Here is a 27,664-nt window from a genome sequence, read left to right as displayed (position 1 = left end):
TCTTCTGCTGAGGATTATTTCTCTAAATACTCAACAACTCTGGACACTTAACCATATCTCCAGCTGACATAACCATCAATGTACAGGTCACCACATTATACAAATTTTATTTAATCACTCTCTGTTCTTTACTGACAAGCTTATACCCTAATTGCTATTCTTTATCCAAATCTCCCTCAATTCTTCATTCTAACTGTAACAAACAAACAAACAAACAAACAAAACATAAGCTAGAGTCCTGACATTGGTCCTCTTAATCTGGTTTCTTCCTGGCTTTTCTGTAATCAACTTAAGAGTCACATTAGCATCATGCAAAAGACATCTCTGACCCAACAACAAAAATTCAGCATCCATTCACAGACAAAAGTTATGTTTGTGAGAGCTATGGGATCTAACACCATACACCAAGGGATCCAGGCACCCATACATCAGATAATAGACACTCAGTCCTCAGTCCCTGCTGATGACGTTGCAGTGGCTCGTGAACTGCTTCCAGTCCCTCTTAGCTATAGTCAGGGAGCTCCTAGAAACCACTGTCTTAGGGAACATTCCACAGATAAAAGAGCCTTTGTGGAAGTCCAGGTTTGCAAAGGAGACATTTCATCACACTGTTGTAAGGAAAAGAAAAAGATGAGTTTGAACACTTTGAAGTGGGGTGTTAGTAAAGACTGGAGGAGGTAACAACTACTTCAAATTTGAAGACAGCGATGCAAAACTTCAAGGAACATGAAAAATCAAGGTAACATGACACCACCAAAGGATCACAATAATCTTTTACTAACCAAACCCAAAGACCTGGAGAGTATGTGATTTGCTTGATATAAAGAATTCAAATAGACTTTTAAAGGAAACTCAGGGGCGCCTGGGTGGCGCAGTCGGTTAAGCGTCCGACTTCAGCCAGGTCACGATCTCGCGGTCCGTGAGTTCGAGCCCCGCATTGGGCTCTGGGCTGATGGCTCAGAGCCTGGAGCCTGTTTCCGATTCTGTGTCTCCCTCTCTCTCTGCCCCTCCCCCGTTCATGCTCTGTCTCTCTCTGTCCCAAAAATAAATAAACGTTGAAAAAAAAATTAAAAAAAAAATAAAAAAAATAAAGGAAACTCAGTGAGCTACAGAAAACATAGAAAGACAATTCAACGAAATCAGGAAAATCATATATGAACAAAATGAGAGTTTATCAGAAAGATAAACATGTTTTAAAAAGAAGCAAACAAATTTTGGAACTGACGAATATTATAAATGAAAAGAAAAATCCAACAGAGAGCATCACCAACAGAATGGATCAAGCAAAAGAAGAATCTGTGAGATAGAGGACATGAACTTTGAAATTACCCAGTCAGTAGAGAACAAAAAAAGAAAAAGAAAATGAAAAAAAAAAAAAAAAGAGTGAAAAAAGCCTATGTGATCTTAGAATACCATAACAAGAACTCTGAATTATTGGAGTTCCAGAAGAAGAAGAAAGGGAGAAGGGACAGAAAGCATATTTAAAGAAATAATGATTGAGCACTTTCCAAATCCGGAAGGATATTTGGATATCTAAGTTCATGAAACTCATAGTTCCCCAAAACACTCTACTTAAAGAGATCCTCTTCAAAATACATTATAATAAAACTATCAAAAATCAAAGACAAAGAGGGAATTTTAAAAGGGAAAAAAGCTTGTAACTTATAAGCAAACTTCTATAAGGTTTTCAGCAGATTTCTCAGCAAAAACCTTATAGGCCAGGGGGGAACGGAATGATATATTCAAAGTAGTGAACTAAAATAAATGCCAACAAAGAACACTTTACCTGGCAAAGCTGTCCTTCAGAAATGACGAAGGGATAAAGACTTTTCCAGACAAATAAAAGCTGAACAACAAATGAAACCTGAAGGGGTTCATCACCGCTGGACCTGCCTTACAAGAAATGCTAAAAGGAATTTTTCAAGCTAAAATGAAATGATACTAACGGATAATATAAATACATATGAAAATATACAACCCATGGCAAAAATAAGTATACAATCAAAGTAAGAGTATCCTAATAGTATAATATGGTGGACTACTAACCATTTAACTCTAGTATAAAGGTTAAAAGACAAGAGTATTAAAAATAACTACAGTGAAAAAATTTGTTAATGAATAAACAGTATAAAAGGGGTAAATTGTGACTTCAATAACATAAAAAAATGGGGGAATAAAGGGTAGGGTTTTTGTATGTGATTGAAGTAAATTTATCAGCATATATAGACTAGTAAACCTAAGATGTTTTATGCAAGCCCCATGGTAACCACAAAGCAAAAACCTGCAGTAAATTCACAAAAGATGACGGGAAGAGAAAACAAAGCATACCACTACATAAAATCATCAGTTCACAAAAGAAGGCAGCAAGAGAGGAAGAAAAGGATGATAGAACTAAAAAAAACAGCCAGAAAACAATTAATGGCATTAGTTAAGTCTTTAGCCGTCAATAATTATTCTCCATGTAAATGGTTTAAATTCTCCAATCAAAAGGCATAGAGTGGCTGGATGGGTAAAACAAAACAAAACAAAACAAAACAAAACAAAACAAAACAAAAAAAACATGATCCAATTATATGCTGCCTATAAGATACTCATTTCCCCCTATTTTTTTTTCCTCTATAGCCTTACTGATTTTCTGTATACTAGTTCTATGAATTATTAAGAGAGGGATGTTAAAATCTTTTAACAATAATTGTGCATTGGTATAATGTTACATGAACATTTAAGATTATGTCTTCTTGATTAATTGATTCCTTTATTATGAAATGAACTTTTTTATTCATGGTAGTATTTTTTGCTGTCAAATATACTTTGTTAGATATTTATATGTTTTCCAGTTTTCTTTTGATTGAGGTTGGCATAGTATATCTTTTCCATCCTTTTACCTTTAACCTTTCATCTCTTTACATTTAAAGTTTCTTGTATATTTGCTATAGATAGATGAAACACAGATATCATAGATGAAGATAGATGATGATAGATAGATAGACAGAGAGACAGACAGGTGATAGAGGACCATACTGTAGGTTGTAGCTAGCAATCTCTGGCTCATAGATATATTGAACCAATAATCACATACAATTTTTGTAATGTTTTTCCAAGTGCTGTTCGTAAGCCAAGTGTTTCATATCCTGGATTTTCAGAATGACATTTTCAGGCCCAAAAGGAGAACTTGGCATTGAGTCTATTTGTTTCTAACCTTGTTAGATATAGTTCATCATTCCAGCCCTTCACAGCTCATTCCTGATTATCTAATCAAACATACTGCCCAAAACACTCCAATTATTGACAACTGCCCATCATATATCAATATCTTTATTTAAATCATGATAAAACTGTTTACTAGGACAAAATCAAGGCACATTTTTGAGGTATACGAGTAGAAAACTCTTTTACTTTCCCTCTGAATTACTAGTTTCTGGGTTTTTTGCAAAAAAATCTTTCATACTATCAAGTATAATATCATAAATCTAATCTTCCAGTGTTTCATCTGTTCTTCACAGTTCTTTAATTATCATTAACAAACGTACTCTGTCTCTTACTTGTACAATTTTCTCAGCATTGGAGGATAGAAGTTAAGGGTTATAGGATTTGAAATCATTTAGAATGGTTCAGTGCAATTGTAAAAAAAAAAAAAAAAAGAAAGAAGAAAAAGTTTAATTACCACTTAACTCATAAACAATTCTTCAGCATTTTCCATTGAATAGATTGTTAAAAAGAAATGAGGTTTAAAGCCTTACTTCTTATATGTTATTAAGATTGAGAAATGGAAAAACTTCCCAAACTTTGCAAGACAATTCAGTAGCAAAGTCTGGTCTGTAGCTCTAATTAAAACTCTGCATTATTAAAAGCAATTCAATTCCTATTTATTGAGTCAGAAAAGTGTTTCTATCTACTAGACTGTGACTTCTGTCTAGTTGTTAACTGCATCAAGTTGAGGATGAAAAATCTTTAATAGGTATGTAATAAGATGATCATGCCCATGAGTTTGTCATTTCTTGGAAAGTAAAAACTATTTCAATCACTTTTCTGTGACCTCTTATAGACTATCCAAAGTGTTAGACACATGGTAGTTTGATTTTTGAATTGATTGTTTAAAAATTTACTGAAAATCACCTATTAGTGACAAGAATTCTATTAAAGGCTTAATTGGTGTGAAATGAAGCAGAAGACTATCCAATTCATGAGGACCTGAAATCATGCCACTCTATATTAACGAACACACACAGAAAGATTAGAAAGATCATTTCACTATTTCTTTAACCAAAGCACTGAGCAAACCACATATCACAAGCACTTTTATTGTACTTTTGTATTTTTGTTGTGCATTGTCATTTTATAAAAAGACCCTCTTCATAGTAGCTAGCCTGGGTTTCAGTACTGCAATCTGGCAGGAAAATGCTTTTTTATTATGTTATTTTGTTTCTGGCATAGACCTCAGGCTTTGATAATCCTATCATATTTTAATCATCAGCAGTTGATTTCTACCAAAGCCTATATTATCACATGATGGGAAACATTTAAGTTAAAAAAAATTTGATGGAAAATTCTCATAAATTATTCATCAAAAAGATAAGAACCTATTAAATACAATTAAGCTTTGAATTAATCTACAGAAGTTATTTTTAAACCATCTATCTTCATCACGTTTCTGATAAAACTTGATGTAGAAGAGCTCTTAATTTGAATCTGGTAGTTTCCTTTGCATTCTTTGTAGAGACTCAATATATAGGGTAATGGTTAAGAGCATAAGTTTTAATAAAATCTTTTCAATAAAATAAAGACAATCATACTGGCTCAAGGTTTTTTGTTTTTGTTGTAATTTTTTTTAATGTTTATTTATTTTTGAGACAGAGAGAGATGGAGCATGAACAGGGGAGGGTCAGAGAGAGAGGGAGACAAAGAATCCAAGGCAGGCTCCAGGCTCTGAGCTGTCAGCACAGAGCCTGATGTGGGGCTTGAACTCATGGATGGTGAGATAATTACCTGAGCCAAAGTTGGATGCTTAACCGACTGAGCCACCCAAGCGCCCCTCAAGGTTTTTTAAGAGAGTGTTTTAAATAAAGCAAATACTCATTATGTGATAGCTATTATGATTATTATTACTATATATGAAAAATAAGTCTCTTCCTCATACACTTATATGAAAATACTAAAGGGTGGTTGTCATACCCTGCAATGTGAAATGGTTTTATTTACTTAATAAATGGTTTATATTGTGCTTTCTTTTTATACCAACATGCTACTGCTTACTTTTTTTTCCTGAATTTTGATAAATTAACCATTTTTCAATATAGTTTTATTCTTTGACCACAGAGACAAGAGAACTACCATTGAAAACCATTTTATTTATTTACTTACTTACTTACTCATTTACTTACAGAGACAACACAAGCAGCTGAGAGGCAGAAGGAGAGAGAGAATCAAGTGGGCTCCACACCCAGCACTGAGCCTGACCTAGGGCTCAACATGGGGCTGGATCTCACAACAATAAGATCATGACCCTGAGATCATGACCTGAGCCAAAATCAAGATTCAGATGCTTAACTGACTGAGTAACTCGGGTGCCCTACATTGAAAGCCATTTATTATTTTTTTTGAAGTTTGTTTATTTTAAGAGAGAGAGAGAGAGAGAGAGAGAGAGAGAGAGAGAGAGTGAGTAAGGTAGGGCAGAGAGATGGAGAGACAGAATCCCAAGCAGGCTCCATGCTGCCTGCCCAGAGCCAGACACAGGGCTCAAACTCACAAACTTTGAGATCATGACCCAGCTGAAATCAAGAGTTGGATACTAAACTGACTGAGCCACCCAGGTGTCCATTTTAAATGTTGTGTGCAAGGGCACCTGGGTGGCCCAGTCGGATGAGCATCCAACTTCGGCTCAGGTCATGATCTCACAGTTCACAAATTCCAGCCCTGCCCTGGGCTCTGTGCTGACAGCTCAGAGCCTGGAGACTGCTTGTGATTCTGTCTCCCTCTCTCTTTACCCCTCACCTGCTTGTACTCTCTCTCTCTCTCTCTCAAAAATAGATATTAAATTTTTTTTTAAATATATACCTCATCCATTCAGTCATTTGATAACTATTTATTTAGTATTCACTATATGCCAAGCACTGTGTTAGGGACAGGATTTCTAGGAATGCTATGAAAGAAAGGCATACCTATGAAAGGGAAGAAAAGAATAATGTAAAGGGAAGCCAAATCTCAAGGGAGGATTTTACATTTTTCATTGGAGATTCAGAGACATATTAAAAGATTGGAACGAAGGAACTGAGGGTAGGGTTAGGGTAGTAGAGTAGTAGAGTAACCAATGGAGCAAAGCCCAAGGGAAATGTGGAAGAAGTGTAAAACAGCAAGAAGTGGGTTTCCTTTTTAAGGAATTTTAATGTCATAAGGGAGATAACATATATAAAACTTTTAAAAATGTAAAGAAAATATTTTAGCAAAATCTAGGATCAATAGAATCCAGAGTTAGGATGATTAACAAAAATTAATTTTAGATGACTTCACATCATCTTCTAGCACAGTAACAATATTAGCCAGAATTCTAGAAGAAAGTGGTAGTAACACTGCCTGACTTCAATCCACTGGGAATATGAAAATCCTCTGGGCGATACAAGGAAACTTCCCATTGCTTAGACTGAGCATCAGACTAAGAACTTTGAATCTCCAAGCCTTATGACTCTTCAAGTAAAAGTATTAAGTCTCTGTGAAGGTCTAAACTGCAACCAGAGGAAAAATCCTAGGTTAAGGCGTTTAGACAAGTACAGGTTATTCAATCACTTTTAAAGTTAAATTTAGGGGCACCTGGGTGGCTCAGTCGGTTAAGCGTCCAACTTTGGCTCAGGTCATGATCTCATAGTCCGTGAGTTCAAGCCCCGTGTCAGGCTCTGTGCTGGCAGCTCAGAGCCTAGAGCCTGCTTCAGATTCTGTGCCTCCCTCTCTCTTTGCCCCTCCCCTGCTCAAGCTCTGTCTCTCTCTGTCTCAAAAATAAATAAAAACATTAAAAAACATATTTTAAAACAAAGTTAAATTTAATTCATATAAACATCCGGGCAAAGGGTGAAATGAGAAGTACTGATAAGAAGACAACTAGAGTTTTTAAATAAATTAGCTGTGATGTTTAAGGATCAAGATACAGTACAAGAAAGAAAAAAAATAATAAAAACATTGATAGGACAGCTGCTTTGGAAAACAAAACAAAACAAAAAACAAAAAGAATCTCTGAAAGACCTGAGAAATCAATGTCTGCATTGAAAGCTATTAAGGATATACTAAGTCCACTGCTGTTCAGATCTAATGCACTTCCGATTTTAAATTGAAACCTGTTCTGTTCTATTATCCTAAAACCTTCAGGATATTCAAGGACCTTGTCAAGGACATTAACTTGGAAACAGAAATCCAAACCTTTAGTTGCTAAATGCTTGGTGAAATCTGGTATGCAAATATCTTTCCCCATCTGTGATTGGGAGTTTATTCTTCAGGCAATGGGGGAAAATCTTGAATGCCCCGAGAAGGAAAGTGACATGATCAAAGCAGCTTTACAGGAAAGTTAATTACAACATTGATATATGGAATAAATGAAGGAAAGAAGTGGAAAGACTGAGCCAAAAAAGTCATTAAAATCTAGTTACAATGTTAGGAAATAAAGATCTGTGGTGGCGGATGTACTTGGGCAAACAGAGGATATTGATCTTGCTACACTTGGATTTGAAAATCAGTAACAAGGGAGACCCTAGAGAAAATAAATGGTATTATTTTAATATAGCTTTAACAACCTCGAAAATTTTGTTTGGGAGTGTAAGGAAGGATAGACAACAGATTTTGGTTAGATTTTATATAAGTGTGCCAAGAAGATATCCGGATGGAAATATTCACAGGTCACTAAGCTTGGATTCTAAGGATGAACTAGAGATTCTTTATTTGGGAGTCATCTAAACGGTTCTTAGTTAGGGTTAATTTGGTCCCCCAAATGATATTTAGCAATGTCTGGAAGGATGGTGCTATTGGAATCTGGTGGGTAGAGGTCAGTGATGCTGTTAAAATATCTGCAATGCACAGAACAACCTCCTACAACAAAGGATTATGTGGCCCAAATGTCAATAGAGCCAAGGTTAAGAACTCTGCTCATAAATGTCATAGTACATTAGGGATATTTTGTCCAATCAGTGCATATAGTATATTTATGTTTAATTTAAATTTAATTTATAGAAAATAAAAATAGTACCAAACATTTATCAGGTCTTACTCTATTTCACATTACATGGTTTGTCTTTTAAGAATTTTTTTTTCAATGTTTATTTTTGGGACAGAGAGAGACAGAGCATGAACGGGGGAGGGGCAGAGAGAGAGGGAGACACAGAATCGGAAACAGGCTCCAGGCTCTGAGCCATCAGCCCAGAGCCTGACGCGGGGCTCGAACTCACGGAGTGAGAGATCGTGACCTGGCTGAAGTCGGACGCTTAACCGACTGCGCCACCCAGGCGCCCCATGGTTTGTCTTTTAAATGCTATAAGACGTATATCACCTTTATCCTCCTTCAACAGGTTAGGAGACAGATCCACTGAAAAGTTAAGATGCCTGCCAAAAGCCACATAGCTGGCAAATTTGGGGGCCCAGACTGCAATCAAAAAGTCCATTTTCAGAACCATGATTCTAACCACTAAGCTGGATCATACAGTGATTATAGGTGCAGTATCCTCAAACACCATGGCAGACAAGAGAGAATTACAGAGCAAAACATTACTCTCCTGTCATCCTTCTTACCAAACCAAACCACACCAAATCAAAAAAAGTAAAAGCACTCTCTCAAATATTAATAGCAATTCCTTTCTGCATCACCGAAGACTCCATTATCCCATTGAAACATTTCAGAGATTTTAATCCTGGAGGAGGTTTTCAATGGAGGAAAGAAACCTTGAGCTCTACCTGAAGCAGCAATTTTGACAATCTTAGCATTCTGACATATGGTGTATCCAGATGTATTATACCTAATTTGTGAGTAATAATAAAGTACAAAATTTTCCTAATGTAATTTTCACCCTGTAAATTAGAACTGAGTAAAAATTAGTACTATTATAATATATATCATATTTTCTTACTTTCCACTATGTTTTTTTTGAGTGCCAAAGAAAGATATACAATTAAAGCTAATGACATTGGGGCACTGGATGTTAACATATAAATGTCATTGTGATTCAGAACAGTAAAATGTATTTGTTGAAAATTACCAACTTAATATTTAGAATATAGTCAACCAAATAAGAATTTCTCAAATTAGACTTTTAAATCATCCTCTTTAAATATAAATTACACATTTATCAAACTAACATTTATCAAACTAGATATTTGGAGTTCTAGTATGATTTATTCTCCATTTGGTCAAGATGATAAAGGTGAAACACATTTCTTTGAAGTTTGGTGGTTTCCAAATTTTTGAAACAATGGACTTATTCCTCAAATGACTATTAAGAAATAAAAATATCCATAATAAGGAAAGGTGGAAAAGAAGAAGGAGAGAAGTTCTGCAGCCAGAATGGGGAAGCTGGGAAGAGAGGAAGTTGGGAGGCCACTTAGGACAACCTGGGGACAGGGGGTCCAAAGATCTAGATATTTAACAACATTAATCTACCCATCAGGCAGTATTTTAGGCAACTTTAGAGGCTCCATAGAACACAGTTTGAGGGGTGCCTGGGTGGCTCAGTTAGTTACACATGCAACTCTTGATTTTGGCTCAGGTCATGATCTCACAGATTGTGAGTTCAAGCCCGGCATTGGGCTCTGCACTGAGGGTGTGGAGCCTGCCTGGGATTGTGTCTCCCTCTCTCTCTGACCCTCCCCATCTCAATCTATATTTCTCTCTCTCAAAACAAACAAACAAAAAAATAAATAATAATAATAATAATAAAGAATAGAGTTTGAAAGGGGTTATCCAATATATTTTAGGGTAATTTATAATAAAATTATCATAACTATCTTAAAATCTTTTAACTATATTAAAGTTGCAGGTCTAACTAGTATATTAATTACATTCTGCTTTAAAATGTGATATTACATAATATGCATATACTTATCATTAAATGCTACATTTTATTTTATGTGTTAAACTTGCATTTTTTAATTTTCAAGTGGTGGACAGTCTCCTGAGGCACTTAATTCCTATCTCTGCCTGTGGTTTATATTTATCTCTTGACCATTTCTGTCAGAACTGCAAATTTATTTTCTACCATAAAAAACTAAAGTAAATTACATTTAATAAGCTTTTAAATATAGTTCTCTGACACAACACTTAATTTAAGATCGATGATTTTACTCTTTTACACTGTGCTTTGGGAATATTTTTGAGCAATGATGAATTTCTTTTGATTGTTCTCTTATTTTCTGGTAAACAGTACTGTAATAAATTTTGATCCTGCCTTTGGTCTTGATATTTAGTAGCTCTGTATTTGTTTTCTTTGATAGCAACACGCATTAATATTTATAACCATTTTCCTTTGCAGCATCTCCCAGATGGCTCTGCGCCCAGTGCACATGTTGAATTTTATCTTTTACCATATCCCAGTGAAGTTCGTAGGAGGAAAACAAAATCTGTTCCAAAATGTACCGACCCCACTTATAATGAAATTGTAAGTATGATTCATCTCTTGTCCGGTCGCTTTGTATTTTTCTTACCATTTTTCAGCTTAACAACCAAATATGGAAAATGTGCAGTAATTGGAAGCGTTATTCCATAAAGGGAAGACATTTCACAAAATAGCCACTGTGTGCTGATCACTGTTCTCGATGCTATGGGAACTGGAAAATACAGATTCTGCTTTCAAAGCATTTATGAACCAATTTTCAAATTTTGGCTATCCTCCAGCAAGAGCCCACGATGGCGTTTGTTTTGCCTAACATTAAACCTGACTTCATCTTATTTTCTCTAACCTTATTTTCCCTTACCTGGTTTTCTTTACCTAATAACTTTATCATAGTATATCCTGTGTATAACAATAAACTTCATAAAATCTCCTCTGAAAAAATGAAAAACAATAAACAAGTACAAACCACCAATAAAATTAATTTATATTATATATAGCTCTCTAATTCACGTGTATTTCACAATTTGAATATCCAAACCCTTAACTTCTTTCTGAGGCAAACCCCACATTTATTCTCCTGACTCCATCCCTTCTCATCTACTCTGTACCTTGCTCGGATGTTAATTTGTTTGCCTTTCTTAAGGCTACTTCATCCACTGGTTAGGTCAGAAATTTTAAAAAAACAAAACAAACTCCTGAACTCAGCCTTTCTAAAGCACCCACATTTTCTTTCCCTCCCTATTGCCTCCAAACTTTTGCAAAAGTAACTCACATTTCCTGCTCTCACTTCATCACTTCCTTTTCATTCTTTAATCCTTTGCAGTGTGGATTTTGAACTTAAAGATGCTGCTTTATTAAGAGTGACATCAGTAGACTCCTAATTGCTCAATGAGCCTAATGAACCCTTAGGCTCTACTCTCCTGAACATTTCTACAGCCACGCTGCCAACTGCACCCTCTTTTTGACACCCCCCTTTTGCTTGAGTCTTACCTCTTCTGAACTCCCTCCATCTTCTCTAACCACTCATTTAATTTTGTTCTTTGCCATTCTTCCTCTGAAAAATATTCTTGTTTGCTGTTCCATGATCTACCCTCATTTCCTCTTGATAGATACAGTCTCAAAATTATCTTATATACCTAAAAATTTTCATTTAACACCTCTCTGTAAGTTGCATCTGCATCTATTCCTCAAGCCTTGGCTTCTGCCTTAAATTTTTGACCTTCTGTACTTCTGCCTGATTACTAAAGAGCTCCATTTGAATGTCTCCTAGGCACTTTTAAACCAAAGTTCCCTCCTCTGTTTCCGATCTAAAAAGATATCTTCTAATGACACTTCCCTCTCTCTCACTCACTTTTCCAACTAATCCCCAAGTTTTGTCATTTTAAAAGTTTTTTATATGTACAGCCACCTGCCTCTTAAACCCATCGCCTTCTGTCTGCCCCATCACTGCTTCGTTGTTTGAGGTCCCTGTGACTTTGGCTACTATAGAATAGCCTCCTATCTGCCTCTTGTGTTTTTCAATCAAATCATTCACATTTCTACCTAAGGTGTCTTTCAAAAGCCAGTCATATTTATTTTTTCTTCTATTTAAATTTCTTTTGAAAGTTCCTCATTGCCTCATGGATAATGTATCATCCCTATATACTTTTAAAAAGATTGTTTGGGGTACCTGGGTGGCTCAGTTGGTTGGGCATCTGACTCTCGGTTCCCCTCAGGTCATGATCTTACAGTTTGTGGGTTCAATCCCCACATCGAGCTCAGTACTGATGGTGCAGAGCCTGTTTGGTATTCTCTCTCTCCCACTCTCTCTCTCTCTGCCCCTCCTCTGCACACTCGTTCTCTCTCTCTCTCTCTCTCTCTCTCTCTCTCTCAATAAATAAACTAAAAAAAATTGTTTTGAGATCATTGTAAATTCACATGCAGTTGGTAGAAATAATACAGAGAGAATTCAAATAACCTTTTGCTACTCTCTCCCAATGATAACATTTTGCATGACTAGAATACAGTATCACAACCAGGAAACTGACATTGATTACAATTCACTGACCTTATTGACATTTTGCCAGTTTTACATGTGTTCTTATGCATTTTGTTGTATTTAGTTCTATGCATTTTTATTTTCATTCCAATTGGTTCTATGCATTTTTATCACATGTATAAATTTGTGTGACCATCACCCCATCAAGGTCCAGAACAGTTCCATCACAAAGACCCTTGGTGCTACTCTATTATAGCCACAGACACATCCCTCACTCTAATGCCCACTCCCCCATCACTGTCTACTAGTAATCTCACCATCTTTATAATTTTGTTATTTCAAATGTTATATACATGGAATCATGCAGTTTGTAACACTTTGAGACTAACATTTTTCTCTCACCATAATGCCCTAGCAATCTATCCAAGTAGCTGCATGTCTCAATAGTTTTTTTTTCTTTTCACCACTGAGTAGTAGTCATGGTATGGAAGTATAACATTTTCCTTAACTGTTCACCCATTAAAGGACATCTGGGTTATTTTTGGCTTGGGCTATTGCAAACAAAGCTGTTGTGAACATTGACGGATAGGTTTCTGTGCAAACATAAGTTGTAATTTCTCATAGATAACCACTCAAGATGTAATTACTGGAATATATGGTAATGGCATATTAGGTTTAAAAAAAAAAAGAAAGAACTTGCCATACTCTTTTTCTATACCATTTTATACTCCTACCAGTAATGCATCCAGTTTTCTCTGCATCTATGCCAGCTATTTTTTAATTTTAGTCCTTTTGATAGGTATTGAGTGTGCCTCATTGTGGTTTTAATTTGCACTTACCTAATAACTAATGATGCTGAACTTCTTGTCATGTGCCTATTTACCATCCTCTTTAGTGATAGGTTTCTGCATGTCTTTGCTCATTTGCTAATTGAGTAGTTTGTATTTTTGCTGCTGAGTTTTGAGAGTTCTTTATATATTATGGATAGTAGTCCTTTGTCAAATAAGTGGCTTGCAAATATTTTCTACCTGTCTTCCATGACTACTTTTCATCCTCTTCTCAGGGTCTTTCAAATTAAAAGTTTTAATTTTGATTTTGTACAAGTTATCAATTTTTCCTTTTTTGGCTGCATATATGGTGGCAAATCTAAGAACTCTTCACCTAGCACTAGTCCTAAATATTTTCTCTTCTAGTTTTCCTGTTTTCTAGTTTTACATTTTATATTTAAGCCCATTATTTATTGTGAGTTTATTTTTGAATGAAGTATGGGGTTTAGGTTGGAGTTCATTTTGTTGTTGTTGTTGTTGTTGTTGTTGTTGTTGTTGTTGTTTTAACCTATGAATGCCAATTACTCAAGCATCATTTATTGAAAAAGCAATCCACCAAATGTCTTTGTAACTTTGTTAAAAATAAGTCAGGGGGCTCCTGGATGGCTCAGTCGGTTAAGCATTTGATTTCAGCTCAGGTCATGATTTCTCACAGTTCATGTGTTGGAGCCTCATGCTCAGCCAGTTAAGCATCCAACTTCAACTAAGATCATGACCTCATGGTTTGTGGGTTCAAGCCCTGTGTCGGGCTCCTCTGACAGTGCAGCACCTGCTTAGGATTCTCTTTCTCTCCTTCTCTCTCTGCCCCTCCCTGACTTGTGCTTTCTCTCTCTCTCAAAATTAATGAATAAACTTAAAAAAAATAGGTCAGGAATATATGTGTGCTCATTACCTTTTATTTCTTCACACCTAATCCTATTGTCAGGTCACATAAGACAGCTTGTCATTCCCTGAACAATCCTTAGGACCTCTGTGATGGAGCTGGTTCCCTTCACCCTTTCTGCTCTTCTCTGTCAACTTTGAAGCTTACCTCAAATGTGGATTCTGGGAACTACTCCCTCCTAGACTCTTATGCCACACTTGCCATCTTTTACTTAGTTCTGCATGCTTTTTTTCTTCTAGTATATTGTAAATTTCTTGAGGGCAAAGGAAATACCTTTTTGTTTTTTGGGTTTTTTTAGTATCTTTAAAATTTAGCTGTTTCTAAAAAGATTTATGGAATTTAATATTTGGGGTAGTTTTATAAGTGATGCTTTATATGGATGTGTAAAAATGCATATATATTTATACATATAATTTAGTAAGGAAAGATCTTCTGAAATTGTATTATTTATCATGATATCAGCAGCTATAGATATACTCTCCCAATAGTAGATCATTTGTTTACATATGTTTTCAGTACAAGACCCCCTACATCAATATCAAGAAATTTCTCTAGACTTAATGCTATACTTCAGCATTTGTAAGCCAAGGAGGGACATAAGGACAAAAAGCCACTGACATTTCAGGAGTTTAAATTAACTTGTGTTTTATTTATTTCAAGCAATATTTTAAAGCAATATTTTTAAATAGTAAATACACATGCATGGAGATTATTTTATATTGCTTATTATTTCCATACGTTTTCTGATGGTTTGCAATAATTCTGGGTCCTCCCACATTCGTGGCCCATTGATTAGAAATCACTGCAATGCTTTTTTCGTCAGCCAGTACTTGTAGCTTGGACACACTGTTTATAAATTTAAAACACTTTTAAAATTGTTTGGAAACTTTTAAAATTATTTCAACAATAGTCCATAGTCCATGCCTAGTACACTCTGATTTCTACATAACTCAAATAAGCAGAAATGTTAATTAATATGTGGATAAGTGACTATTTTAATAGTAATGATCACCCTATAAACAAGTTTGGTGGGGAAGCTGGTTGAATTTAGAAAGCGATGAGAATAAAAAGAAGACAACATTTTAATTTTTCTCCCATTTTGTTCTGTGTCTTATATCAATACAAGAATAGTTATAAGAAATGCCAAAAAAAAGTACACCGGTTTCAACTCTGGTTTTACTTTCTCTTGCCCTCTACTATGCTGCTGGAGGCCTCATCTCTGTGCCAAACCCCTCAAATATTTCTGGGCACCCTCAGCAACAATTTACATATGTTTTCTCGGAAGCCCAGAAAATTATCACATGGCATCCACCTCGTTTTTAACTTGTCCCCTGCTTTGCTTCCCCAATACTGCTACATCAACCACTCAGTATGGCTGGGATTTCTTAAACTGCCAAAGCCACGCAATGTTCTGAGAAGTGGGAGAGAATGACCTCACTCCCCTTTTTATATAAATCTCTTAAAGGAATACAAAGTGCATATTACATTGCATCACCAATGTCTTAAAAGGTTTTCATGAAAATAATTATTTCCATTTTTATTCATAGTTCTCTCTTTCCCCCTAATACCCAGACTGAGAAAGGCTGGGTCAGGGACACTGCCAAGGGTCCCTTTTATATCCACCCTTTAGATACTAAACTTTCTTTGATACAGGGCCAAACTTGTCTATTTGACACTTCCCAGAGTGATTCCCAACAGACTTTGCCAGCAGTCTCCCTGAAAATCCCTATCATGTATAGATCCCTGTTGTAGACATGACTGGACTGGAGGTGGGTGGCGCTGGCAGTAAGCATGCTCACAAAACTGCCCTTCAGCCTTTAAGACACAGAGCTGGGATCCTGGCGCTAATGCCCTTGATCTTTTTCACTCTGTTACCTTTGGCATGTGGTTAAAAACCATCATTTTTTGCAATGATTCATTAGAAAAACAGATCATATTTTAGGGCATAACTATATTGTTATAGCCAATGCATATTGTACGTTGTATTCCTTTCTTAAGTACTATTCTGTTATAAAGTATAAAGGGGAAATTAGAACAGAACAGGAACATTCTACATGTTTCACAGATCTTAAAATATCTTGCGGAATGTGAATGATTATCTAGCATAGCATAAGTGTATGGTACACTCAGTAAGTCATAGCTATGGTTATCTGTAACATCCTCTCGCTTGATATTCATAACATGATGAAAACTCGATTTGTAAATGAAGACATTGAGACCTTGATGTCAAACATTTCGACCAGGGTCCAGCTACTAGTTTTCAAGTCCAAAACTGCCAGATTCCTAAACTCATACCGACCCCACTAAGTTATGCCGTTGGTCCCTTCCTCCCACACCCGCAGAGTTTTCCTGTTCTCACTTATTTTGAACTCTCCTTTTCATTATCCTGCCTCCTTGCTCCCCTTACCACCAGTACTAGACACATTTTCGTTTCCATGTTCTTGTTCTTCCACTGAAGTCACTCTAAATACGCTAAGTACACTTCAGAATTATTTACTATGCCCTCAGGGCAAATAACATATGGTGAGTGCTTGTATACAAGTTAACAGATATTAATTACCCTAAACAAGGTTTTTTTCTGTTTGATGAGATAATTTAAAGCCTACAAATTCAGTATTTGTCAGAAGGCAATGAAGACCTGGCTCATGTCTATAAGTAAAAAGTATCATAAAGTTAAATGGAAAGAGCTGTGCATTTTGGTTCTGTTTACGTGAAGACAGAATATTCATATTAAATCATTTGGTGAAAAAGTCTCAAAGAATATAATCATCTGCATACTTCTCTAGCATTACCCACTAATTAGTCATTGCGCGGTAAGAATAGAGTGTTTATTTTTTTCTTTATTTTTTAAGTTTTTATTTAAACTCCACTTAGTTAACATACAGAGTAATATTAGTTTCTGGCGTATAATATTCAACACTTCTATACATCACCCAGTGCTCATCACAACAAATAAGAGTGCTTTTTTTTTAACAACGTTATGGATACAGTAAAGCAATTAAAATAGATCTATATTATCTATGATGTATAATGATTACATGTTTATAAAACTTGAGTTACTTTTAAGGAAATAACTTTTGCCTAATGAAGCACAGGGTGTAACCTCTAGAGTTCAAATGTTTGTATTTTAACCAGAAAGGCAATTAATTCTTAAAGTCATTTTTTGAGAATTTCAACTTGCCAAATACCAGGGAGGCTCAATTCTGTCTGGAACTGTTTTCTCCAGTTAACTAATGCAAAATAGCAAGAAACAGCTGTTCCTTTTTGTGTATTTGATGGATCTTTCTCAGCTATAATTTATTAGTGTTCAATAGGTACCAGGCTTTGTTGTAAGGCTTACATTCATTATCTCACTTATTCTCCCCACAGTGCTAAAAGGCAAATATTATTATCACCATTATTATTATGCAAATGAAAAAACATATAGGTGACCATAAATGCATACAAATTATTATGTCATAGAAATTTGTATCTTTAGCGCTTATTTATATGATTCACAGAGTTCTTAAGCCAGACTTTTGCAAAGCCCTAATAGTTAGATTTATTCCATTTTTCTATTTCACATACAGTCAAACTTTAAGGGCCCCTTCATCTATTTTCTCTGTAAAATAAATGAGTTTATCTGCTGAAAGTATTGTGGAGAGGAAAATGGAAGATAGTTTAAACAGTTCAAAATAGCCACTGTGGAGAAAAAGAAAAGGAGCTTACTCTATAGTCCTGGAAAGATAAGAGTTCAGGAGGAGATGTGGCTCACAGAGTCTATGCTGGGCATCCCATTGCTGGTAATGAAGAATAATTAATGTAATTGCGTTTTGAGATTTTTAAGGCAGCACTTAAACTCCTTTACTATCTCAGGGGAATTCAATAAGTGAAATGGAATAATCTGAATCAGCAGTCCTAAGAAACTGAAAAGATAATATTCTGTTTGGAATGAGAATAGGATTCTAGAAGAGGAGGTAGCCAGGAGCTGTCACATGAAGCAGGGTAGACTGGATTAACCTGTTATATCACATCTCATGTCCCTTGATTGAATTGTTTATTTGATAAGGAAATCATTGTTCAGAACAGCTAAAAGATGGCTCTTGAATGGAACTTCATCAATAACTTCATGGGTTCATAAATGGTAGACAAATGCAATGTGATGGACCAGAAACCATATCCATATACACTGAGGAGACCTCCCAACTGACTGAAAGGGTTTCCCCCTCAAGTTGTTTCCTCTGCTTCTTTTTTGTACATATAGAGAACACTTTATTTCTATCTTGTAGCTTGGCTATAAAAAGCAAGCAAGTTTGTAGTAGCATATGAAACTCCTTTTCTAAATGTGTTCTGAGGAGTTTCCCTGGCAACCATGTTGGGTTTATACACAGGTCTCCCCTCCCTTTATGATGGGTAACTAATTTCTTGATAGTACTACACTTCTGAAGTTTCTTTACTACTGTAGGCACCCAGTGGTAATGCCCATGATTTATTTCCTGGAAATTATAACACACAGTTGAACAGATCCCTTTTTAGAAACTAGTTATATGACTAGCAAGTGAAAAAGAGCAAGACACAAAACTGTACATACAGCATAATTACAGCTCAGTTCTTAAAAAGTAATTATATATAGAAAACAAAATAAACATCAAAATATTAACTGTAATTATCTCCCAATGGTAGAAATATAGATTTTCCTTTTTTTGTTGCATCCATATTTTATTTAATAAGCATGTGTTTTCATAATTAAAAATTAAACAATTTTAAATAAATTAAAGTTAGCATAGAATTAATTCTTCCCATGTAGAAGGAAATATTGTTGTACTGCACTAAATTAACACAAGGAAATCATGGAGATTGGCTGCTCTCCTCATTAGTCTTCAACAAAGAAAGATAATGTTCAAGGTCCCATGTGGCACAATAAATTCAAGGACAGTTAAAAGGTGATGTATTTAAATTTCCTCCTAGAGAATAATTTACAGTCATATTAAATTTGGGATGGACAATTATTAATGGAATCAGAATAAATTCTAAGCTTCTTAGAGAAATATTCTGTCATTAAACTCCATTATGTTAAGAGAACCTTTAGCTTTCCAGGATTACAGTTAGAAATGAAAGATCCTACATTAACATATCTATTGCAAGCTAAATGATATTAACGGCTAAATATTTTTATTAAAAGCAATATTTTTTAAAAAGTGCATTTAAGCATATCTGATTTATATTTTCATTATTCCCTTTTCAGGTGGTGTATGATGAAGTCACAGAGCTCCAAGGACATGTTTTAATGCTTATTGTGAAAAGCAAAAGCATATTTGTGGGAGCAATTAACATCCAACTTTATACTGTCCCACTCAATGAAGAAAAATGGTATCCACTAGGAAACTGTATAATTTGACCATTTCTATCAATGAATGCATTATTCAGTAACTACCTATATCTTTTTCCACTTCTGGGCCTCTTTGTCACTAGAGCAGGACGTTTTTGTTGTCAAAGGTAGCATAGTGTATCAAGGACACACAAAAGAAAGACATCAGAATTAGTCTGTTAGAGTTATATATTCTCTACTTGTGTTTCATTGTTTTCTTAGAATCTTTTCTCCTTAACAAAGTGCCAATTTATTGTGTAAAATAAAAGAACACCTAATTTTAATATATCTTTTAAATCAAACACATGCTCACATTTTTTAACTGTGTGCCTACTGTTAAAAGCAACACTCTGACTGTAGTTTCCAAGAAATATGGCCATAAATCTCACCAGTTAATTTAAGATCTAAGTATATCTGTAACAGATTTTTAACTTTGAAGTAAATATACATACCTGCATACTGACTTATAATCCTATTTATCGAATTATTTATGGAATTAGTAAGCTCCAGCAGAATGATGTATTATTTTCTATCAGAAAAACAAAGGACAAATGCCTGAAATTCTTAAATCCAATTTTTGTAAGAAACTTCTTTGCAGTTTCTTGCCTTTTTCTATGCCAATCAATTAATCATCATTGGATTTCACCCAACCAGAGGCATGATCACATTTTTAAATTTCATTATCCCTTAACTCCACGATGTCAAACTCTGAAACTCTCCCCTCTGATCAAAACCTCTTCTCTTTGCACATCAAGAATTTCTCTTACTTCTGAAGCTACTTGTGTACTCATCATGACTTGAGTAGACAATCCTACGGATTTCTACCTACAAAGTAGGTACAACTCAAAGCACTATGCTACATTCTTTAAGAGAACAAAATAGGAGTTTTTTTTTTATCCTTGCCATTTAAATTACTTTAAAAAGTTAAATTCTTGCTTTTTTTTTCAATGCTTCACTGTGAATGAATAAAAAAGTAATTTAAGCTCTTAGATATGGTCATCTACATAACCATGTAAACACATAAAGGACTGTAAAATTTATTCATTGAAAACAGTTGAGTGCCAGCCTACAGCAGGCAGAAAGTCAATGCAGATGACCGCACTGAAAGGAAAAGTGACTCTGACACAACAGCAGGGCATAAGCAACACATGTAGGATACTCTCCTGAAGTGCCAGGTTCTGGTGAACAGGGACTGCACTGCAGGGAACTCCAGGATTTCTTCAATGTAAAGTCACTTTCAAGAGCAGAAAACATAGTTGACCTTCTTAACACAGAGAAACAGACACAGAAAGGCAGGCAAAATGAGAAGACAAAGAAATTTATCGCAAATAAAAGAATAGGACTAGGCTATAGCCAGAGATCTAAGCAAAATAGCTATAAGTAACATGCCTGATAGAGAATTTAAAGCAATTATAATGAGGATACTTACTGGACTTGAGAAAAAAGTGGAAGACATGAGTGAGACCCTTAACACAGAGATAAGAAATAACATGGTAGAGATAAAGTGCTCAATAAACAAAATGAAACATGCTTGATGGAATGAACAGGACCTAGTGACCTAGAAGATAGAATAATGGAAAGTAATCAAGCTAAACAAAAGACAGAAAAGATTATGCAAAATAAGAATAGGCTTAGGGAACTCAGTGACACCACCAATGTAAAAACATTCAAATTATAGAAATCCCAGAAGAAGACAGAGAGAGGGGAGCAGAAATTTATTTGAATAAATGATAGCTGAAAACTTTCTTAATCTAGGGAAGGAAACAGATATCCATATCCAGGAGGCACAGAGAACTCTCAAAATCAACAAAAGCAGACCCACATCAAGACACATTTGTAATTAAAGTGGCAAAAAATAGTGATAAACAAAATTTTTAAAGCAACAAGACAAAGGAAGACAGTAACTTACAAGGGAAAATCCAAAAAGCTAGCAGGAGATTTTTTCAAAAGAAAATTTGTAAACTAGAAAGGAGTGGCATGATATATTCAAAGAGCTGAAGGGGAAAAATCTGCGGCCAAAAATATTTTCTCCAACAAGGTTACTATTCAGAATAGAAGAAGAGATAGTTTCCTAGACAAACAAAAGCTAAAGAAGCTCGTGACCACTAAACCAGCCCTACAAGGAATATTAAAGGAGACTCTGAGTAGGAGACCAACAGTGACAGTATCAAGGTAGGAAACACAAATGCAGTAAAAATGAATATTTCTGTAAAAATTCAGTCATGAAACTCACAAAACAAAAGGATATAAAATATAACAACATATGCCTAAAGCATGGGGAGAAAAGGAGTAAAGAATGGGTTCAAACTTAAACAACCATCTACTTAATATAGACAGCTATGTACAGAAGAGGCTATATACAAACCTAATGGCAACCATATATCAAAAACTACTAATAAATGTGCAAGAATAAACAGAAATAAATCCAAATATAAAATTAAAGAAAATAAGCAAACCATGAAAGAGAGGAAGACAAGAAAAGATCAGAGAAAATCTTCAGAAACGACCATAAAACAAATAATAAAATGACAAAACTATATATCTATCAATAATTACTTTGAATGTAAATGAACTAAACACTCCAATAAAAAGACATAGGGTGACAAAATGGATAAAAAAAAACAAGATCCACCTATATGTTGCCTATAAGTAATCATTTTAGATATAAAGACACCTGTGGATTGAAAGTGAGGGGATGGATATACATCTATCATGCAAATGGAGATCAAAATAAAGACAGAGTAGCAATACTTATATAAGACAAAATAGACTTTAAAATAAAGACTGTAACAAGAGACAAAGAAGGACAGTATATAATGATAAAGGGGACAATTTAACAAGAAGATATAATAATTGTAAATATATGTGCAACCAATTGAGGAGCATCCAAATATATAAAATAATTAATAACAAACATAAAGGAACTAATACATAATAATAGAATAATAGGAGAGGACTTTAACACCTAATATCAACAGACAGATCATCTAAATAGAAATACAACAAGGAAACAATGGCTTTGAATGACGCACTGGAATATAAGGATTTAACAGATATATGCAGAACATTCCATCCTCAAACAGCAGAACATACATTCAAGTGCACGTGTAATAGTCTCCAAAATAGATCACATAAAAATATAAAATAAGCTTCAACAAATTCAAGAAGATTGAAATCATACCATGCATCTTTTCTGACAACAATGCTATGAAACTAGAAGTCAACTACACGAAAAAAATCTGAAAAACCACAAATATGTGGAGATTAAATACTACTAAACAATAAATGGGTCAACCAGGAAATTTAAAAAAGAAATAAAAAACTATATGGAAACAAATGAAAATGAAAACACAATGATCAAAAACCTTTGGGACGCAGCAAAAGTGGTACTAAGAGAGAAGTTTATAGCAATGCAGGCCTACCTCAAGAAGCAAAAAAAATCTCAAATAAACAACCTAACCTTACACCTAAAAGAACTACAAAAATAACAACAAACAAAACCTAAAATCAGAAGAAAAAAATAATAAAGATTAGAGCAGAAATAAAGGATTTAGAAGCAAAAAAAAAAATAGGTCAATGAAACCAGCTGCTGCTTCTTTGAAAACAAATCAATAAAATTGATAAACTTATGAAAGTTGAGAAAGGACTCAAATAAATGAAATCACAAATGAGAGAGAAATAACTACCAACACCACAGAAATACAAACAACTATAAGAGAATATTATGGAAAACATTATGCCAACAAATTTGTCAACCTAGAAGAAATGAATAAATTCCTAGAAACATATACACTACCCAAATTGAAACAGGAAGAAATAGAGAATTTGAACAGATTGATAACCAGCAAAGTAATTAAACAAGTAATCAAAAAAACTCCCAATAAACAAAAGTTCAGGATTAGATGGCTTCAAGGGGAATTCTACCAAATGTTTAAAGAAGAGTTAATACCTATTCTTCTCAAACTGTTACAAAAAATATAAATGGAAGGAACACTTTCAAATTCATTCTATGAGGCCAGCATTACCCTGATTCCAAAACCAGATAAAGATGCCACTAAAAAAGAGAACTACAGGCCAATATCCCTTATGAACATAGATGCAAAAATCCTCAACAAAATACTAGCAAACTAAATCCAACAATACATTTTTAAAAATCACTTGGCATGATCAAGTGAGATTTATTCCTGGGTTGCAAGGGTGGTTTAATATTCACAAATCATTAACGTGATATATCACATCAATAAGAGAAAGTTTAAGAACCACATGATCATTTCAATAGATGCAGATAAAGCATTTGACAAAGTATAACATCACTCATAATAAAAATTCTCAATAAAGTAGGTTCAGAGGGAACATACCTCAACATAATAAAGGCCATTTATGAAAAACACACAACTGACACCATCTTCAATGAGGAAAACCTGAGAGCTTTTCCTCTAAGCTCAGGAACAAGACAAGGATGCCCACTCTTACCACTTTTACTCAACACAGTACTGGAAGCCCTAGCCACAGTAATCAGACAACAAAAAGAAATACAAGACATTCAAATCAGTAATGAAGAAGTAAACCTTTCACTCTTTGCAGATGACATGATACTCTATATAAAAAACCCAAAGACTACACCAAAAAAACTTCTAGAACTGGTAAATAAATTCAGTAAAGTTGCAGGATACAAAATCAATGTACGGAAATCTGATGCATTTCTACATGCCAATAATAAAGCAGCAGAAAGAGAAATCAAGGAATCAATCCCATTTACAATTGCACCAAAAACCATGAAATACCTAGAATAAACCTGATAAAAGAGGTAAAAGACCTGTACTCTGAAAACTATAAAACACTGATAAAAGAAATGGAAGAAGACACAAAGAAATGGAAAGACATTCCATGCTCATGTACTAGAAGAACAAATATTGTTAAAATGTCTATAGTACCCAAAGCAATCTACATATTTAATACAACCTCTATCAAAAATACCACCAACATTCTTCACAGCGCTAGAAGAAACAATCCTAAAATTTGGATGGTACCACAAAAGACCTCAAACAGCCAAAGTAATCTTGAAAAGGAAAAACAAAGCTGAAGGCATCACAATTCCAGACTTCAAGTTATATTACAAAGCTGTAGTCACCAACACAATATGGTACTGGCAAAAAAGTAGAAACATGGATCAATAGAACAGAATAGCAAACCCAGAAATGAATGCACAACTATATGGTCAATTTATCTTCAGCAAAGCAGGAAAGAATATCTAATGGGAAAAGGACAGTCTTTTCAGCAAATAGTGTTGGAAAAACTGGACAGCAACATGCAAAAGAAAGAAACTGGACTACTTTAATACACCATACACAAAAATAAACTAAAAATGGATTGAAGACCTAAATGTGAGACCTGAAACCATAAAAATCCTAGAAAAAAACTCAGGCAGTAATCTCTTTGACATCAGTCGTGACAGCTTCTTACTAGATATGTCTCCTGAGGCAAGGGAGACAGAAGCAAGAACAAACTATTGGGATTATATCAAAATAAAAAGCTTCTGCACAGTGAAGGAAAGAATCAACAAAACTAAAAAGCAACCTACAGAATGGGGGAAGATATTTGCAAATGACATATCCAATAAAGGGTTACTATCCAAAATATATAAAAAACTTATAAAACTCAACACCCAAAAAAACAAATAATCCAATTAAAAATTGGGCAAAAGTCATGAATTTCTCTAAAGAAAACATACAGATGGGCAACAGACACATGGAAAGATGTTCATCACTTATCATCAGGGAAATACAAATCAAAACTGCAATGAGATATCACCTCATACCTGTCAGAATAGCTAAAGTCAACAGCATAAAAACAACAGGTGTTTTTGGAGAAAAAGGAGCACTCATTCACTGTTGGTGGGAATGCAATCTGGTGTAGTCACTGTGGAAAACAGTATTTTTTTTGTGGAGATTCCTCAAAAAGTTAAAAATAGAACTACCCTAAGATCCAGCAATTGACTCCTGGGTATTTACCGAAAGAATACAAAAACACTAATCCAAAGGGATACAGCACCTCTAGATTTACAGCAGCATTATTTACAATAGCCAAGATATGGAAGCAGCCAAAGTGCTCACCAACTGATGATTGGATAAAGGAGATGTAACACATATATAATGGAATCATACATGTGTTATGTATGTAATATACATAATATACACATGCGTATGTATATATATACATGTGTATGTATATTATTCAGCCATAAAAAAGAATGAAATCTTGCCATTTACAATGACATGGATGGAATTGGAGAGTACAATGCTAAGCTAAATTAAGTCAGTCAGTGAAAGACAAAATTCTACATGATTTCACTCATATGTGGAATTTAAGAAAACAAACAGGAAAAAGGGTGGAAAAAGAGAGAGAGACAGACAAATAAAGAAACAGACTCAATTATAGAGAAGAAAATGGTTACCAGAGAGGAGAGGATTGGGAATGGGTTAAATAGGTGATGGGGATTAAGTAGAACCCTGTCATGATGAGCATTGCGTGATTTATGGAAGTGTTGAATCACTGTACTGTACACCTGAAACAAATATAATACTGTATATTAATAACTGGGATTAAAATAAAAACTAAAAGAAGAAAATATTTGAGTGCCTGGTATGGGTTGATGTGATCCCATTTCACTCATATGTGGAATTTGATAAACACAACAGATGAACGGGGGAAGGGAAGGAAAAATAAGATAAAAACAGGGATGGAGGCAAACCATAAGAGACTCTTAAATACAGAGAACTGAGGGTTGCTGGAGGAGAGGTGGGTGGGGGGATGGGTTAAATGGGTGATGGGAATTAAGGAGGGCATTTTTCAGGATGAGAACTGGATGTCATATGTAAGAGATGAATCACTGGGTTCTACTCCTGAAGCCAAGACTATACTGTATGTTAACTAACGTGAATTTAAAAAATAAATAAATAGAATTTTTTAAAAAACAAAACAAAACAATAAAATATATGATCATCCAAGTCAAGTAAGCCATCAGTACTGCTGGGCAATTACTCCATATGTTCCAGGTCCCTTCACTCTCTGTTTCTGCTAGACAATGCTTATAAGCTCTTCTTTCTGCTGAAACCCTAGCACCTTCTACCCTAAATGCTCTCTTCAAGTTGATGTTTCCTACTTCACTTAGAAATAGGAATCAGTGAGGGGTGCCTGGGTAGCTCAGTCAGTTGAGAGTCCAACTCTTGGTTTCGACTCTGGTCACGATCTCAAGGTTCAGTGGTTTAAGCTCCAAACAGTGCAGCGCCTGCTTGGGATTCTCTCTCTTCCTCTCTCTTTGTGCCTCTCTCTCTCTCTCTCTCTCTCTCTCTCTCTCTCTCTCTGTCAAAATAAATAAATATACTTTTAAAAAAGATATTGGAATCGGTCAAAAGACCTCTGCAGATTCCACCACAGCATCTACCCACCTAGCAGATCCTATATTTCACCTTCTGACCTATTACCATAGGAGAACTATCCACACTCCTACACAAAATCAACCTCTCAACTTATACATTTGATCCCAACCCCTCTTATGTACTCACAAACATTACTGGAATTCCCTTCTGTTCAAAAGCTTCATTTCTTTATTTGCTACTGGGGATAATTCTCTTCAGCCTAAAATCATGATGTCACATGGTTACATGATGTTACAACCATAATAAAAAACTTAACAGGATCCTCCTTCCTCTTTTAAATATTTACCTATTACCCTGTTCCTCTTTGTAGCAAAACTCTTCAGAACAGTTGTCCCTACTCCGTGTCCAGTTTCTCTGCTTGCATTCTTTTCTCAGATTCTTTCCAAGGAGCTATTTGCCCCTAACCCTTCACCATAACTACTTTGGTCAAGATCTCTACTGACTCATACAGCTAAATTCAAAGGTCAATTTTCAGCTCCAATCTGACCTAACCTATCAGCAGTATTTGACACAATCAGTAACTCCATCTTCCTCAGTACTCATTCTTTACTTGGCTTCCAGGACACCCAACACCCTCTTGTGCTTTCCTTCTGTAACATTGGTGACTCCTCAG

The 27,664-nt window shown here is 35.0% G+C and overlaps 1 protein-coding gene across 5 annotated transcripts in view; it reads left to right on the top strand.

The window, feature by feature from the left end:
• PIK3C2G (phosphatidylinositol-4-phosphate 3-kinase catalytic subunit type 2 gamma) overlaps positions 1–20,075 on the top strand; it is a 354,340-nt gene extending 334,265 nt beyond the window's left edge. For 3 of the 5 annotated variants that reach the window (XM_040488783.1, XM_040488784.1, XM_040488786.1), the window contains 2 exons: positions 10,497–10,622; positions 19,490–19,642. In XM_040488783.1, the coding sequence (XP_040344717.1) occupies positions 10,497–10,622; positions 19,490–19,642 (279 nt within the window). Of the gene's footprint in view, positions 1–10,496; positions 10,623–19,489 lie in introns of all 5 variants that reach the window. The other 2 variants (XM_040488787.1, XM_040488785.1) reach the window with 1 other exon arrangement.
• The last annotated feature ends 7,589 nt before the right edge of the window (positions 20,076–27,664 follow it).

This window comes from Herpailurus yagouaroundi, unplaced genomic scaffold (genome assembly GCF_014898765.1).
Source record: "Herpailurus yagouaroundi ecotype Mexico unplaced genomic scaffold, PumYag 166, whole genome shotgun sequence".
NCBI classification, from domain to species: Eukaryota; Metazoa; Chordata; class Mammalia; order Carnivora; family Felidae; genus Herpailurus; species Herpailurus yagouaroundi.
This window is presented reverse-complemented; position numbering and strand designations above follow the sequence as displayed.